Source organism: Paroedura picta, chromosome 12 (genome assembly GCF_049243985.1).
Source record: "Paroedura picta isolate Pp20150507F chromosome 12, Ppicta_v3.0, whole genome shotgun sequence".
Taxonomy (NCBI): domain Eukaryota; kingdom Metazoa; phylum Chordata; class Lepidosauria; order Squamata; family Gekkonidae; genus Paroedura; species Paroedura picta.
The window spans coordinates 6,409,272-6,425,640 of record NC_135380.1 but is presented as its reverse complement, the minus strand read 5'-3'; the positions used below and the strand labels follow the sequence as shown (position 1 = coordinate 6,425,640).

Genomic DNA, 16,369 nt, shown 5'->3' with positions numbered 1-16,369 from the left:
TTTAGGACCCTGCTGCGTGGATGGCCGGGCATTTCTGATTGCCGTCGCACATGGCCCCACTGTGTGAAAGCAAGCTCTGCTTCTCCCTGAATTGCTAGCTTATTACATGCAAGGAGGGTAAGCAATAAGACAGCATTAAAAATGCAATCACAGTGGCACATTCTATCATGCTTTTTTTTCTCATGCTGTGGTATTGCGGCCGGCCGACATTGTGCAGAGCAAGGCAGTCGATTAATGGAGCATGCAGCTTTGTCTATGTGTCCCACAACCCCACTTTAGCTCCCCATCCAGAGTCCCCTGCAGCTAGTCAGTGGACACATCAGTGAACAGTATCAGCCAAGGTGATGCCCTAACTGATCTCATGCAGAGTTTTTTTTTTTTTAGGTGGCATTAAAGAAAATATCCCTCCACCTTCCATCTGTCATTGGACTACTCAATTCTGCATGCCGTGGTGCATTTCTCATCGCTAAATGAGATGCGACAAAGATAGGAAGTGCCTTCTGGATTATACCAGTTGGGTTCCTTAGAGCAGGGGTAGTCAACCTGTGGTCCTCCAGATGTCCATGGACTACAATTCCCACAAGCCCCTGCCAGCAAATGCTGGTAGGGGCTTGTGGGAATTGTAGTCAACGGACATCTGGAGGACCACAGGTTGACTACCCCTGCCTTAGAGGGCAGCCATGGCAATGCAGGTGGTTGTGTGGACGTGTGCCTACCCCACCCTTTATGCAGGACGCTGCTGGCCTTTCTCCTGGAAGCTCCCCCCATGGAACAGGGCTTTCCTTCCAGACTCAACGATGCACTAACTGCGTCTCCAACTCAGGCCAGAGTCTGCCCCGGCAATAACTTCACAGAACTCACTGTAAACATTGGACCGGTTTGTACTAATGTATTGCATTTCACTTTGCCAAGAATGTTTTACATAAATATTAAAAAAAAAGACAATTGGTGTTGTCCTTGTCGGGGTTGGGCGAGCTCGTGTGCAGTTCTGGGCGACACATGAAGTTCTTCTGGATCCTGGCCCAAAGCTCAACTGGGCTGCAAGTGGTGGGATGAAGCCCAACTGTGGAACTGGGCTTGTTTCATGAGCAGCGTCTCCTGGGCGGATTTAAAGGGCTCTCTCCTGGTAGTTGAAAATCCATTTGAAGCAGCCCTTTGCGTTCTCACTGGCTTAGTGCAACGTAGTTGACCCAAGATCATCTCCCGTGGTGCCTTTCTGTGCAGTAAAAATGCTGCTCTTTGCTTGCCAGGAGGGATATTTCAAATAAGGCCATTGGTGGAGATACATTTTTGAATTGCAGTAATTACACATTCTGTGCAGGTAGCACTTCAGCATTCAAAACAACTCCTGTACACCATCTTGTAATCCCCACTGCCCTCTGGCAAAGGACGTGCATTTGGCTTTCCACTGAGTAAGACTGGAGCTCTGAGGCTCAGACACGCGTGTCCAAAGCACCTGTGACATTCCGGTCAGGGACTGCCCAGTTCAAATCTGGCATCCAGGGACAAGTTTTATCGCCGGACATGCTGCTTCAGTGAGAGGGATGAACAGGGGCAGAACGGGGGATGGACTGCGGAATTCCACTTTAGAATCTTTGCTTTCAATTAAAAAAACCGAACAAACAGAATAGGGGTCTCCATCTGGACTAGCATCCTGTCTCACGCCTTAACCAAGCAGTTTGGGCCAAGCAGGGCGCAGGAGCCGAGGCCTTCCCTTGCCGGAGCTGCTGGGGCAGCAGGGGAAGCAGACTGCCTGCCAGTGCCTCCCCCCTCCCCCTCCCCAAAAAGGCCCACCAAGGCCTCTCCAGTCCATGGCTGGCCTGCCTGGGGCAGGGGTGGTGGTGGCCTAGCGCCTGTTGTACTCAGGGATACAACGGGCTTTTCTGCTAGTACAAATATAAGACGAACATGGCTTGCCCTTTGATCTAATCCAGAAAAGCATTTCCTGCATTCTCAGAAAGTCCCGCAGTCGACCCTCCCAGGCATCTCAGGATTCCAAGAGGCTCCCTGGGAGCCTTCTGACGCTGAGCCATGTGGCTTCCTATTTTGGCCCTGAAGCTTAATTGGAAACAAGATTCCGTACCTGATGGACAGAATGCTGACTCTCGGCGGTTTGCACTCTGAAAATCGGGTCAGCCCCTGAGCCACTCCTGGACCCACCCAAAGATCCTCCGAGTTTCAGTGGTGCCTCTTTGCCAAGTAAAACTACCGCCGAATCTTTGGCTGTTTATCTTTACGGTGGAGACGAACGTCTTTGGCAAGAGAGGGAGCAAAGCGGGCTGAAAGGAGAGACTTTCAAAAAGAAGGGAAGTTTGGAGTGAAAACAAGCGAGGCTGTCCGTGGGGTGTGTTCTTTTATTTATTGTGCATATGCTCGGGGCAGCTGGAGTTAAGAACCTGGCCCAGCACCAGGAAATAAGCTAGGCAGGCAAGAACCACAGAGGTCGGTGTAGAGAAACAGGCATGAAGGTTGGGCCGCGCCTTCCTCGCCTTGGGTTCTCTGGTCCATAATTGCTTCCCGTTCAAGGAAAGGATGGGGGCCTCAGCTTCATGAATAGTACATGGGAAGGCAGAGCAATCACATGGCTTTTGAGAGGAGAAACACAAGCTTGGAGCCTAACAATTCTGCGGCCACGCCTATCACCTTCCCTAGCCATTTGAAAACCTCCTGCCTGCACTGGCTAACTCTTCCTTTTGGGGAAAGAGGTTCTCCTAACTTTGGGGAGGAGATTTTTCAGGTGGCACAAGGGGTGGCGGCGGCTGGAAATGGTACCTTAGAAGCACCAGATCACGGTTTGGGGAGTTACACCTGAGGCTCTGGTGTGCACACAGCTCATGGAAAGTTCTCTATCTCTCTCTCTGGTACCTGACCGGGCACAGGTGGGTGGGTGTGTGCCAAGGATGAAAATTAAGCGAGCGCAGGCTTTGAGCTAGGCACGGGAAGATTCTACACACGATTGACCTTTGTTCAGCGCCAGGCACAACTAACAGAACTGCCCTGTTGGCCTGAAACCAGTTTCCTCTGTGAACGGGCTGAGCCCTTAGGCCTGAAAGCAGCTCCGGCCTGAGACCAGCGGAAGTGTGTGTGACACGGCCAGACCTCGTGCCCGCTGGCCCAGCTGCATCAGAAACAGTTCCGAAACAGAGATCTTTCCCGTGCAAGTTAGAAACCAAGCGAGATCGCTATATCAAAGCTAGAAAAAAGTATTTACACAGATCAAAGCGGTTATTTGCGGAGATTCCGAGAGGGCGTGGGGGGGGGGGGGTGGGAGGGAAAGGGACACACTTCCTGAACACCATGATTCTGCTGCTGTACAAGGTTTCGCCTCCTGCAGACGCTGCACCGTCAGTTGGCTGGCTTCAGGGGGGTCTTGGAGCTGAACTTCCTCAGCCCTGTGCGAAGAGTGCCGCTCCTCTTCCCGGGAGATTTTATCTTCCACGGCGGAGGCTGTGATGAACTACAGGGTCATGCAAAGACACCAAGCGTTAGTGACAGCTGGCGGCGGCTCAAAGGGCTGGAGAGTCCAGGCGAGCTCGACCTCATCAAATCTCTGCAGCAGGTTGGCCAAGGTTTGGACGGGAGGTCAGCAAGGAAGCCCACCAGGGTCGCTATGCAGAGGCAAGGCAAGGGACGACCACCCTCGGACATCTCTGGCCTTGAAAACCCCACGGCAGGGTTTCTAGAGTGGGTGGGAGGGAACTGGGTTTTTTTTTTTACAGCTGTGAGTTTCCTGCAATGTGCAGGGGGTTGCGCTAGATGACCCTGGAGGTCCCTTCCAACTCTTTCTTTGATTCTATATATTTTAAAATAATTGTACGTACAGAAGGAGGCATGTGGGTCTGGGGCAGAAGGAAGTGAGGAGGGACAAGAGGAGGAAGGACAGGCCCACAGAAACGGTGCTTTCATGGCTGGATGGGGCCATTGGCCTGATCCAGCAGAGCTTCTCTTATGTTCTTATGGCCCTTCCGACGGCACCTGGGTTGTGGCTACTGTGTGAAATAGAGTGTTGGACTGGATGGGCCACGGGCCTGTCCCAACAGGTCTTCTCTCGTGTTCTGAAGTGGTTGCTGGGGGCCACCGTACCCCAAGGAGCAAACCTGGGGAAGGGGTCTGCTGTGAGAAGGAAGAAGCTAGCAGAAGTCACCACTCCCTCCCTTCTTAAGGCCACTTAAGGGCCCTTTGGCATGCGGCAAAGTAAAGGCCAGGCTGTCTGGCACCGAGGGTGGATACTGCTCGATTCGGAAACCTGCGGCTCTGAAAAATGCGCTCCCTGCACCTCACAACCTGCGATGTGCATTGGATGCATCCTGCTGGCAGTGGACAGGCGCAAGAAGCTTTCCCACCCTTCCAAGATCAGTTCTACTTACGGCTCATCGGGAGCTGCCAAACAAACAATCTCTTTTGGCTGGTCCGGGGCTTGTTTTTCTGCAAGCAGAACCGTGGTGGAGGTCAGCCCAGGCTCAAACCTTCCCCATTTAAGACTGAATACCCTCCTCCCCCGCAAGGAAAGGCGACTTGTAACGTTAGGACCAAAAACGACAGACCTTGAGCGGAAGCGGGCGTGTCGGTGGGACTGATGTAGCTGACCCCAGCGCCAAAAGTCACGTTGTTAATGGACTCTGGAAAGCACACACACAAACACATCCTTGCGTTAGCTGGCTTACGGGTGGCAAATTTGAAGGGAAATAAAGGTGTCCTGGTTAAGAGCGGTGGACTCTAATCTGGAGAACTGGGTTAGATTCCCCACTCCCCCACATGCAGCCAGATGGGTGACCTTGGGCAGAGTACCTCTGAGTGCTTGCATGTGGAAAATACCACAGGAGGCAGCTTCTTGGGCTTCTACACCCTGCTTCCGGTCGGCCACTGTGCCAGCGTGGTGGTGTCGTTCAGAGCAGTGGGCTCTAATCTGGGGAACTGGGTTTGATTCCCCAGTTGGGCCAGTCACCCTTCTCCTAGAGCTGTTCTTCCAAAGCAGTTCCCTTAGAGCTCTCTTAGCTCCACCTACTTTTATGGGGAGAGGAAGGGAAGGCCATGGGATGCCGCTTTGGGACTCTTTCGGGTAGTGAAAAGCAGGCTATAAAAAAACGCCTCTTCTTCTTCTGAAGCAGGACATTTGATTAGACAGGTCCCGGTCTGACCCAGCAGGGCTGCACACGACGTTGCTTAAGTGCTCCTCTACTAACGCAACGCGTGTGGCGGTGGCGGCCCCGTGAGGCTCTGAATGTCAGAAGCGCTGAGGCTGCGTCCCTTGACGGTCCCGAGCGGCTGTCAGGGAGTTTATCCTCTCCCGCTTGCTCTGCAGCGTTTGTGCTTTGGAAATCGGAAGCTGAGACGGTGAGGGAGGCCGGGACTTATCCGCGGAGGCACGGCACGCCGATGGCCCTGACGGCAGCGGTTATCAGTGCTGAACTGCGCTCAGGGCTGGTGACGGAGGAGAAAAAGAAACGGTCGTCTCCCCCCCCCCCCCCATCCTTGTGTGACAGCTCCGGACAATCCGGGCCAGGCAGCAATGATGAGGCACGGAGCAAAGGAAGCGAGCAAGGATTTTAAACCCCGGCCCCAGAGTGGGATTAGCGTCCCCCCTCCCTCCCGCAGATGTCATTTGAGTGGAGCACCCGCACGATCCCCCCAGGCCGAAAGGCAGGCAAGATTTTCTCAGCCACGGCATCCTGAGACTTTCAGCACAGCAGTTAAGACGACAGATGGTATTAATATCGAGGGCATCGACCGGACCGAGGCAGGGAAAAGGATGCCGTTTTACAGGGTGGCACGCAAGGTTAGGGCATCCGCAGCCGGCTTGGCTGTCGCTCCTCCACAAGCGCAGATTCGAAAAACGGCCATCAGCCTGGTCACCCGTGGCGAGTCGCGGTCGCCTCCGGGTGACCAGAAGCATTGCTAAATAAGAGATCTGGTTCTCGGGAAGGTTTCTCTCAGGCTGTTCGTGTGTCACAAACAACTGACAGACCCAAGCAGGAGGGAGGGCTAGAAAAAACCTGGAGTCAGTGCATTGAGCAGGGTTGTTTGCAAGTCTAACGGGAGCTGCTTTGACGAGTCGGCTGCTGATGTGCCAGCCGAGTGCTTTCTGCTCAAAGCAGCAGTGGCCTCCACGGTTTCAGGCACGGATGCTTGTCCTCCGGGATCCTTTCTTAATTGGAGGTAATGGGGAATGAATCCCGGACCTGGAGAGCGCATGCAGCTTGAGTTGTTCACTGAGCAATGGCCACTGTAGCAAAATAAGGGACTCTGAGTCCTGGGCCCTAATCAGAACTGAAATGTGCAGGTTGATGGATGAGCATGGGACATAAGACAGTGAACATGGCTGCTTCTGGGACGCAGGGTGAGGTGAAGCTTTTGTCTTCTGGGATGGAGAGAATGCTTCTGGGGAGAGGGCTGCCACGGAGGTTTGCTGGATTGGTGGGGATGAGTGCATCCCTTCAGCCATGATGTTTTGGAAGGAGCAAGCTGGGGAATAACAACCGCTTTGCCGTAAGGGGGTATTGCTTTACCTGGTTTTGGCGCAGTGGGGAGATATGGATCTGGTTCTTCTCCTCATGCCAATCTGCAGGTTTTATACAGCTAGCAGCTTGTTGAACACACAGAAGAATCTCCACTACCTGGTCCTTTTACTTGGAGATGCTGGGAATTGAACCTGGGACCCTCTGCCTGCCAAGCAGATGCTCGACCACTGAGCTACAGCCTCGCCCCCTTCCAAGCAGGAGATGATCCTCAAAGTCAACCCTAGCCACTCTTTCCCACCACTTGCCCATCCCAGCTCGGGTGGACCTACAGCTTACCAGTCTGGGAAACTTACTCTCTGGAGTACTGATGGCTCGGCCGTGTAGAACGGGACCTTCAGAGGACGTCTGGGACAGGCTGCCAAGAGTCACTAGAAGAAATGAGAAAAGTGTAAAAGGTGCAAGATGTGGCCAGCAGTGCAGCCAGGGCCAGGGCCAGGCAAAAGACCGCCTGCTAGTGAATACGCCTCACCTTGCTTACTGTTCTGCTGACTCCCTGGAGAGAGAGGCCGGCCGCTGAGGCTCCTGCTGCGCTGCTTGCTAGCTGCCTCCATGGCCTTTTTAGCCGAGTTGAGGATGGCGAAGGTGTTCAGGGACATCCTCCTAGGAAGAGAGCGGCAGAAATGTTGCTAGGCCTTAACTTGGCCAGCGAGGGCCGAGCACAAGGGACAGTCCCACTTATTTATTTAATTTATTATTACATTTATATACTGCCCTTCCCTGAGGCTCAGGGCGGTCCATGTGAAACGTAGGGAGCAAGAACTCAATAGCTATGTCAAATGGATAATGACAATATAACAGTCTAGTGATTAAAGCAGCAAACTGGGGGCTGGTCAGGTCCAGATATGAGGGAGCCAGCTTGGTGTGGAGGCTAAGACTGGTGGCCTCTAATCAGGAGAATGGGGTTTGATTCCCTGCTCTTCCACATGCAGCCAGCTGGATGACTTCGGGCCACTCAGTTCTTTTAGAGCTGTTTCCAGAGTTCTCTTAGAGCTCTCTCAGCCCCATCTACCTCACAGGTTGTCTGAGGTGGGGAGAAGAAGGGAAGACGATTATAACCCGCTTTGTGACTCCTTAGGGGGGTGAAACTTTTTGCAATGTATGGCTGCGAAAGTTGGACCATAAGGAAGGCCGAGCGTCAAAGAATTAAGGCTTTTAAACTCTGGTGCTGGAGAAGACTCTTGCGAGTCCCTTGGACTGCAAGGCGAACAACCCGGTCAATCCTAGAGGAGATCAGCCCTGACTGCTCTTTAGAAGGACAGATCCTGAAGATGAAACTCAAATACTTTGGCCACCTCATGAGAAGGAAGGACTCCCTGGAGAAGAGCCTAATGCTGGGAGCGATTGAGGGCAAAAGAAGAAGGGGACGACAGAGAATGAGGTGGCTGGATGGAGTCACTGAAGCAGTCGGTGCAAACTTAAATGGACTCCGGGGAATGGGAGAGGACAGGAAGGCCTGGAGGATCATTGTCCATGGGGCTGCGATGGGTCGGACACGACTTCGCACCTAACAACAACAACACGGTGATGAAAAGTGGGATATAAAAGGCCAACTCTTCTTCTGATTCAAACAAGGATCTCCACCTTCATATTCCTCCGTGCTCCATACCTGGGTTTGGGCTTCAGGATTCTGGCCGGGGGCGTGAGAAACCCAATGGCTGAAGGTGGCGGAGCGGCTCTCAGCGGTGCGGAGTCTCTTCGGGCGGTTGGAGAACCTGCCTCGTGTCTGTCCCCGGGAAGCGCTGCCCTCTCAGAGCTGGGGTTCTGCTATTGGACAGGAGAAACGGGGCGTTCTCAAGGGCTCGGCATTCGAGGGAGAGAAGAGCCACTCTGCTGCTCTGCCAGACCCAGGGCTGAGGCCAGGATATAACACCATAGATGCTGGCCTCCCTGCCCGGCAACCCATCGGCCAACCTTCAGAAAGGTCCACATTATCAGGAGGAGGCCTTCTTCTAATGATACCACTAGATTTGCAGGGGGATCCGCCTGCTGGGAACCGCCTAGAGGCCCGCAGCTGTGGTGGACGGCCTTGTGGGTACCTCCTTGCCGTGGTGGGTGCTGCTACCTGTGCTGCCACCTGCATAGGGAGTGGTTCCGGCTCCCCTAGCAGCCCCGCGCTCTGCTCCCGCTCCATCTGCAGCTGCTCTTCGTACTTCTTCATGTCGTACTCCAGCTCGGCCGCCAGCTGCTTGTCCACCGCAAAGAACTCTCTGATCTCATTCCGGTAGTCCTGCATCATCTCCTGGAGGACACAAATTGAGGGGGGTCGTGGGAGGCCCCTCGGCTGGGTTTTGTGCCTCTGCTCTTGGCAGCCACATCTGTCCTGCCCGAGCGGGAGGCTGAAAGAACTTGGCACATGACAGGCTTTGGCTCCTTGATCACTTGTGACTCATGGAGGTGCCTTTGACTGAACCGGATCCTCGGGCCATTAAGGTCAGTATTTCCTACTCAGACTGGCAGCGGCTCTCCAGGGCTTCAAACAGAGGTCTTTCCCATTACCTACTACCCAATTATTTCGCTGGAAATGCAGGTGATTGAACCTGGAACCTTCTGCATGCTAAGCACCTGCCCTACCTCTGAGCTCCAGGCCTCTTTTTGCCTTCTTTTGAATCAGTCCCTCGGTCCATCAGGGTCAGGGTACCTTGTGGGCACAGTGACTCAGAAGTCCAAAAGGTAGCGTGACCTCGTTGAGGAGGGGGGGGGGGAAGCATGCATAAAACTGCAACAATCCCACCCTCAATAAAACTGCAAAATTTGCCCTCACAGCTGGTACTACGTATTGAGGAGAGGAGGGCAATGAATGAATGAATGAATGAATGAATGAATGAATGGTGCCAACATTAGCATTTACCCGGAGATAGTTCATAAGGTCCCTCAGAGCCGGAAGCCTGCTCTGCTCCAGCGAGGACTTCAGCGAAGTGATGATCGGGATGACGTGCTCAATAAAGTTCTTCTTTTGGACCTGTGGGGTGAATCAGGAGACCCGCCTTCAGGTAAATGGGGCGGCTCCCCTGAAGGTACAGGAAGAAATGCAAAGAATGGTATCCCGTCCTAATAAGACTGCAATGATCATGTCTGAGCAACGTCAAGTACTTGTGTTTGCGAGCCTTTTTGCATACTGCAGTTGAAAAATCTGCAAGCTATGTTTAGGGTTGCACACGAGGCCAGCCTTTTGACCACGGAGGAACCCCTGAATAATTTTTCGGACTTCGAGGAGCCCCGGAAGTGATGTTGGCTGGCCACGCCTCCCTGCCGCACAGCCCAGGAGTGACACATCACTGGAAGAGACATCACCACCTGCGTTAACGGGCAAGCTTGAGGAGAACTGGGGGGGGGGGGGGGGAGACAGGAAGCAGCTTAAGGCAGGAATAGGCATGCAAGCTCGCCTCCTCCCAGGAGAGGGGAGCAATAGAAGTGGCCAGTACCCTAGCTCGTGGCAGAGTTAATTAAGGCTGGAGGGGAAAGCTGCAGATCTCCTCTGGAGTTCCTGTGCAATCCTGGAGGTCCATGGACACCTGGGTTGGGAATCCCCCTATGAGGCACTTGTGGGAGGAACTGCACAGAAACCTGGAAACAGTTCATAGCTTCTGGTTGCCCAAGCCGTTACAGACATTTGCTGCTGGCAGCACCCTGAGACATCATAGCGAGGGGCGGTGTATACATTAAATGAATATGTAGATCAACAAGGTTGGAATACATGTTTGTGCTGGGCAGGCTCCCATAGGAGCGGTGGCACTCACTTGCGAGATGAGCTTCTTCTGGGCCACCTGCATGACGGCATCGGCCATGGCCATCTCGTCCTCCTCCGGCAGGAGGTCCTCCTCCGGCCTGGATCTCATGGCCGACAGCTTGATCTCTTTGCAGCTCAGGATCTCGAAGGTGTCGGAGAGCAGCTCGCTGGCTTCCTGGTCGAGCGGGAGGACCCCGTCCACAAAGCACGCTGGAAGCGGCGGCAGAGAAAGAGGCAGCGGTTATGCCTCCAGCTTCTGGGCAGGGGCAAAGAGTCTTCTGTGCAAACAGAAGGTCTCTTAAGAACACAGGGAGAACTCTAGTGCAGGGGTAGTCAACCTGTGGTCCTCCAGATGTCCATGGACTACAATTTCCATGGGAATTGTAGTCCATGGACATCTGGAGGACCACAGGTTGACTACTCCTGCTCTAGTGGGTCAAAACAGTGGACCATCTAGAACAGGGGTGGCCAAACCATGGCTCCCCAGATGCCCATGGACTAGGGGCTTGCAATGGGATGTTGGACTAGATCAGGGGAAGTCCATGGACGTCTGGAGAGCCAGTTTTGGTCAACCCTGGACTAGATGGATCACTGGTTTGACCAGAGACATCTGGTGAACCACAGTTTCTATACCACCACAAGCCTTTTGACAGATGGCGGTACAGAAATCTAAGTCAAATGAATCAAAAGCCACTGCCATACCCAAAAGGTTGTGGCTGATCTTAGAGGTGATGTTGAACCGCTGCTCATCCGTAAAGTGGTCCAGGAGGAATTTGTAGATCTGCATCCGCTTCCCTCGGTTAGCTTGGCCCTTCAGGGAAAAGAGCTTTTTCTCCCTGGAACAAACGGTCGTTATTGTCACTACAGGTGGTGACAGAGGTTTACTAAGCCTCCCTCACCTGTTCAGGAGCTAATTGGGGTAGGAGGGAGGGCCAAGGCACTTTTGCCATCCAGGAGAAGGACTCAGAGAGACCCTTGCTTGGTTCAGAGGCTGTCTGCTTCTGGGACATTCGGGGGGTTTCCAATGTTTTGGTACCAAGTGGGAACCTTTGGAATTCTGATGGGCACAGCCACAGAATGGCAGCAGGGGTGTACCTTCAGTTGCACAGTGAAAATCCTTCTGCCAATCAACATCTCCAGTGGCCAATCAGAAGCCTTGCTGGGCAAAAGCACCACCTGGCCCTGCCCACTTTCTAAAAATTCTTGGCGAATGCCAGAAGCAGTGTCAGTGGTCACTTTGTTGAAGACCCCTGATATATTTTTCACATCTTGAAGGGGAAGAGAAGTGGAAGCCCTTGCTATATGCTCCTCGCACGACCGGCAGGGAGAGCTTATGGATTTGTGAAAACCCCAAGAGAGGCCACCCTCCTCCCCCAACCCAATGCTGGTCACTGGGGTGGGGGGGGGAGAGGGAGTGACAGCCGCGAACATTAAAAGGGGCGTGATCACTGACCGCTCGCTCTGGGAGAACCGGTTGTACTTCTCGTGCCTCTCGTAGCTGTTGAAGTGGAAGATGCATTCGATGAAGTGCTGGGAGAACATGGTGGGATTCCTCTTGAGCAGGAGATGCACCAAGCAGAACTCTGCGAGGCTGCGGGAGGGAAGCAGAGAAAGGAAAGACGTTTCCAAATGCCTGCTCCAGATCTCAGGGGCACGTTTTGAGTTGAATATAGGCTGATGGGGTTAGGAACGTGGCCTTCGGCAGTGACTCAAAGATCGGCAAAACACACTTAAACCCTTTCTCCCAAGCATAAGCAGCTAGGTTGCCAACCTCCAGGTGGGGACTAGCACAACAATGGCACAATATCCTTCCATTACCCGATAAGTGTGATGGAACACAACACTTCCAGAGCAAGAGCTACTTTATCAGTACACTTCACACCACTCTGATGCTTAACCCTTTCCAGACCCTTGAGAACTAGGTGCCAAACCGACAAACAGGCATGCTTTCTCAGTGGCAGCCTGCCGTACTAAGGCCCTGACCAGTGGAGTGCTGCTCCACATGTGGAAATTAGCACAGAGCGGACCAAGAGCTGCCTTGGATCAAGAGAGGCAGTTTGGTGTAGTGGTTAGGAGTGCGGACTTCTAATCTGGCATGCCAGGTTCGATTCTGCGCTCCCCCATGCATCCAGCTGGGTGACCTTGGGCTCGCCACGGCACGGATAAAACTGTTCTGACCGAGCAGTGATATCAGGGCTCTCTCAGCCTCACCCACCTCACAGGGTGTCTGTTGGGGGGAGAGGAAGGGGAAGGTGACTGTAAGCTGCTTTGAGCCTCCTTCGGGTAGAGAAAAGCGGCATATAAGAACCAACTCTTCTTCTTCTTGGTGTGACGGCCCCTCTCCAAGCCTCGTCGAACAGCCAAGGCTGAAGCAGCACGTGGACCGTCTTTGCATGCCAGTTCCTTATCCGGGACTCCTTGCAGGGCCCACCCTGCAATTTTGCTTCTAATTATAATTCAACATAATTAAGGAGAGAAATAAAACAATTGAACAGTAAACACCGACAGTAATTACAGTGCTTGCAATAATTAACCAGCAGTCGCTCGTGCTAACGAGATTGCATTAAGGAGTGCGGGTCGGCTCTGCCCGCGTCTGAACTGGGATCCCGCAGCGATTAAGCACACCGCTAATAAAAAAAAAGCTGCAGGGACCCCCTCCGTGTGGGCCTTTATTGAGACCTCCATCGCAGCAGGGGCAGCTCTCAGATACGATGCCGCTCGACGGCGGTGGAGAAAGCGGTCGTTGCCATATCCCTACAATGAACAGAGCGGGCTGCTACGCTGGGGGAGAAGGTGGGGAAGTGGGCCGCGTTGAATGAGAAGCATGGCAGTAAAAAGTCTCAGCATCCTGTCTCACATAGTGGCCAGCCAGTTCCCCTGGAGGGCCAACAACAGGGTGTAGGTGGAGAAGGCCTTCCTAAGGACAGCAGAAGTCCAGCATCTCTGTCTCCCTCAATGGCCAGCCAGTTTCTCTGGCAGTCCAGCAACAGGGCATAGAGGCTGAGGAGAGTCAGTGTGGCTTTTACTGTTCTCCTCTCCTCCACTTTACCGTCACGTCAGGTGTGGATTTCCACAAGCCTGGGTCTGACACTCTTAACCAGCACAGCACACTGGCCCTTGGTTTGCCATGGCCTGCCTCTGGGTAAGGACCCTGGACCTCCCTGGTGGTCTCCCATCTAAGTGCTGGGCTGACCCCTGTTCAGCTTCCGGGATCTGATGAGATTGGGCTAGCCTGGGCCCTCCAGGTCAAGGCAAGCGAAAGTAATAAAATATTTTCACACCGAATGTCGAGCAGCCGATTAGCTTAGGTGGGTCGAGCAAAATACTGGACTGATGGCTATTAGGCAGGCTGAGGAAATAGGGACCTTGTGCCCAGAGGAAATGCATCTTTGAGCGCTAGAGGCTGGCATCAGACAGCAATTGTCTGCCTCTGGACAGCGTGCCACAGCAGACCAAAAGCTGCCTTGGACCAAAAGAGCCAGTTTTCGTGTAAAGGTTAGGAGTGTGGACTGGGATCAAGCGAGGTGACTGGCAATTGTGCCCTTCCAGGACCTGTTCTCTGTTTGCGGAGAAGATTATCTATGGGATACTCAATGGCATTTTTCCACCAATAATGCTTGTTTCTTCTTAAGAAAAGGAAAAGAGCTTCTGAGAATAAACCCAGCCTAGCTCTAAAGCGGCTGCTGATTCACAGAGCAATTAAATGTTTACCGCTCAGTTTCCGAAGCCCCAGTGAGTAAGTCGTACAATTGCTGCTTCTGTGTGCTACCTGGTTGCACCGTGGGCCTCAAGGTCCAAAATTTTAAAAGAAAGCACGCCAAGCCCTTTGCCGCCATAGAACATGCCTTCAGTGCGGTGGAAGAAAGGAATGGGGGAGGGGGGAGAATGCTTCTGAGTTGACCTTTGCCTTAAACTAATCACAGAATCATAGAGTTGGAAGGGGCCACACAGGCCATCTAGTCCAACCCCCTGCTCAAGGCAGGATCAGCCCTAAGCATCCTAAAGCATCCAAGAAAAGTGTGTATCCAGCCTTTGCTTGAAGACTGCCAGTGAGGGGGCGCTCACCACCTCCTTAGGCAGCCTATTCCACTGCTGAACTACTCTGACTGTGAAAAAATTAATCTTGCAGACATTGCCCAAATTAAGGCAAGCAGCAGGAAATCAGGAAGGAAGCGAACACAGAGTGGGGTCCAGACTCAAAGGGCGGAGGCAGCGTGAATTAGTTGAAGGCAGTGTGGATTGACAGGCGCCCTTTACAGAGCTGCTGAGAGCATTGCAGCTCAGGCTGCTGGCATAGTCTGTGGCAGCTGCAAGTGCACCTGGCAGGCTTCTGGAATATCTCCATTCCCATTTGGGGACCTTACCATCAATTTGTGGGATCTTGCTGCAAGCATCCAAACAGAAATGCCCATGTTTCAGGCGTCATTTTGGCACCGATGGATACATGGGATTCAGAATTGGCTGAGGTGTTGCTTTTCATTGTTTGCCAAAGAAGCACTGCCCTGAGATCTCCCAAGGCCTGAACGCTCTCCTAGAAGCTAAGACTGCACTGAGGCTATCGTGCTCCTGGACAAGTTCTGAGAAGGCGAGAGTCACCGGAAAGGGCGATAATGCTAAGGAAAGAGGGAGGCAGCAAGGAAAGAGGAAGACTCAACATGAGATGGACCGATTGGAGAAGGGAAGCCTCAGTTTGCAAGACCTGAGAATGGCTGCTTAAATGCATGAGTGTGCCCCTCACCCCCCCCCCCCCCACACACACATGCTGCCCTGAGTTTCTTGGAGGAATGACATAAATGAAGCAGAGAACTACTGGGTTTCGCTTTTTTTAAATATACAGGACATGCAGTTTTCCAGCAAGCGTTCTGCGGAGCCAATAATCCCCCAAAGGGTGTGGTGACATTGCCACCTGCTGGAAAAGATGAGCAAGACCAACTTTAAGGCTCTGTGAGAAAGGCCACGTGCCAGAGATGATCCCGGTCATTTCAGGCCTGCCTCTCAGGAAACGATTCCCACGTTGCCCCCTGTTTCAAAGCCAATCTCCCATGGGATGAGCTCCAAGTGCTGAAGGCTTCAACTTCAACCAATATTCATGGTCTTTACGGGGGGGGGGGAATGATGAGAGGGATATTGGGGTTCTCATCAGCTCCCACTTCCTCCCTAGATTTTAAATTCTTATGCTGTATTTCCTGAATGAGTCGCTCCAAAAGCAATTAGATGGAAGGAGTAAAGGGCTTGGGCAAGTGGATCTTGCGTTGCAGACATCACAGGTCCTAAGGCTTTGCGGACTAAAAAACCTTTAGCATCAAAGCTCTGCACTAAAGCAAACAGACATTCTGAATACGGATCCAGGTGTTGCCGTGTGGTCTGAAGCAGCAGAACAAAGTGTGAGAGCAGTTTAAGAAGGAGAGTTGGTTTTCATACCCTGCTTTTCACAACCCCCCAAAAGTCTCAAAGCGGCTTACAAATACCTTTCCCCAAAATGGATGCCCTGTGCAGGAGGTGAGGCTGAGAGAGCTCTAAGAGAAAATGCTCTGAGAGAACTGCTCTGTGACTAGTCCACGGCCACCCAGCTGGCTGCATGTGGAGGAGGAGCGGGAAGCAAATCTAGCACTCCAGATAAGAGGCTGCCACTCTCAACCACTACACCAAGGAGGGGGGGGGGTTAAAAGTATACCCTGCTTTTCATGGTCTGAAAGAATCCCGGAGTGGCTTACAAACACCTTTCTCTTCCTCTCCCCACAACAATTCCCCTGTGAGGTAGGTGGGGCTGAGAAAGCTCTCAGAGAACTCCTCTGTGAGAACAGCTCCAAGAGAACTGTGACTAGCTCAAGGTCACCCAGCTGGCTGCATGCAGATGAGGAATGGAGAATCAAACCTGGTTCTCTAAATTAGAGGCTGCCACTCTTAACCACGATACCACACCGCCTCTCATATCTGAAGAAGTGTGCGTGCACACGGAAGCATGTACCCAGAATAAAGCTTGGTTGGTCTTAAAGGTACCACTGGACTCACACTTTGTTTCAGTAATTGTGCACTCTAAGACTTTTAAGACACAGAGGCCTAGAAACTTGGCTTGCAAAACAGAGAGAGCTGGAGTTGTCAACAAGGTGTGATTCATGTGCTC

General features: G+C 52.8%; 1 protein-coding gene across 2 annotated transcripts in view; it reads right to left on the bottom strand.

The window, feature by feature from the left end:
- Nucleotides 1-711: 711 nt before the first annotated feature.
- NCAPD3 (non-SMC condensin II complex subunit D3) overlaps nt 712-16,369 on the bottom strand; it is a 43,932-nt gene continuing 28,274 nt past the window's right edge. Inside the window, exons 25-35 of one of the 2 annotated variants that reach the window (XM_077306590.1) lie at nt 11,699-11,836; nt 10,948-11,081; nt 10,256-10,455; nt 9,367-9,477; nt 8,581-8,757; nt 8,125-8,282; nt 6,988-7,118; nt 6,812-6,886; nt 4,545-4,619; nt 4,368-4,425; nt 712-3,457 (exon numbers count right to left, since the gene is read on the bottom strand). In XM_077306590.1, the coding sequence (XP_077162705.1) occupies nt 3,346-3,457; nt 4,368-4,425; nt 4,545-4,619; nt 6,812-6,886; nt 6,988-7,118; nt 8,125-8,282; nt 8,581-8,757; nt 9,367-9,477; nt 10,256-10,455; nt 10,948-11,081; nt 11,699-11,836 (1,369 nt within the window). In that variant the 3' untranslated portion in view covers nt 712-3,345. The remainder of the gene's footprint in view (nt 3,458-4,367; nt 4,426-4,544; nt 4,620-6,811; nt 6,887-6,987; nt 7,119-8,124; nt 8,283-8,580; nt 8,758-9,366; nt 9,478-10,255; nt 10,456-10,947; nt 11,082-11,698; nt 11,837-16,369) is intronic. The other variant, XM_077306591.1, reaches the window with a different exon arrangement.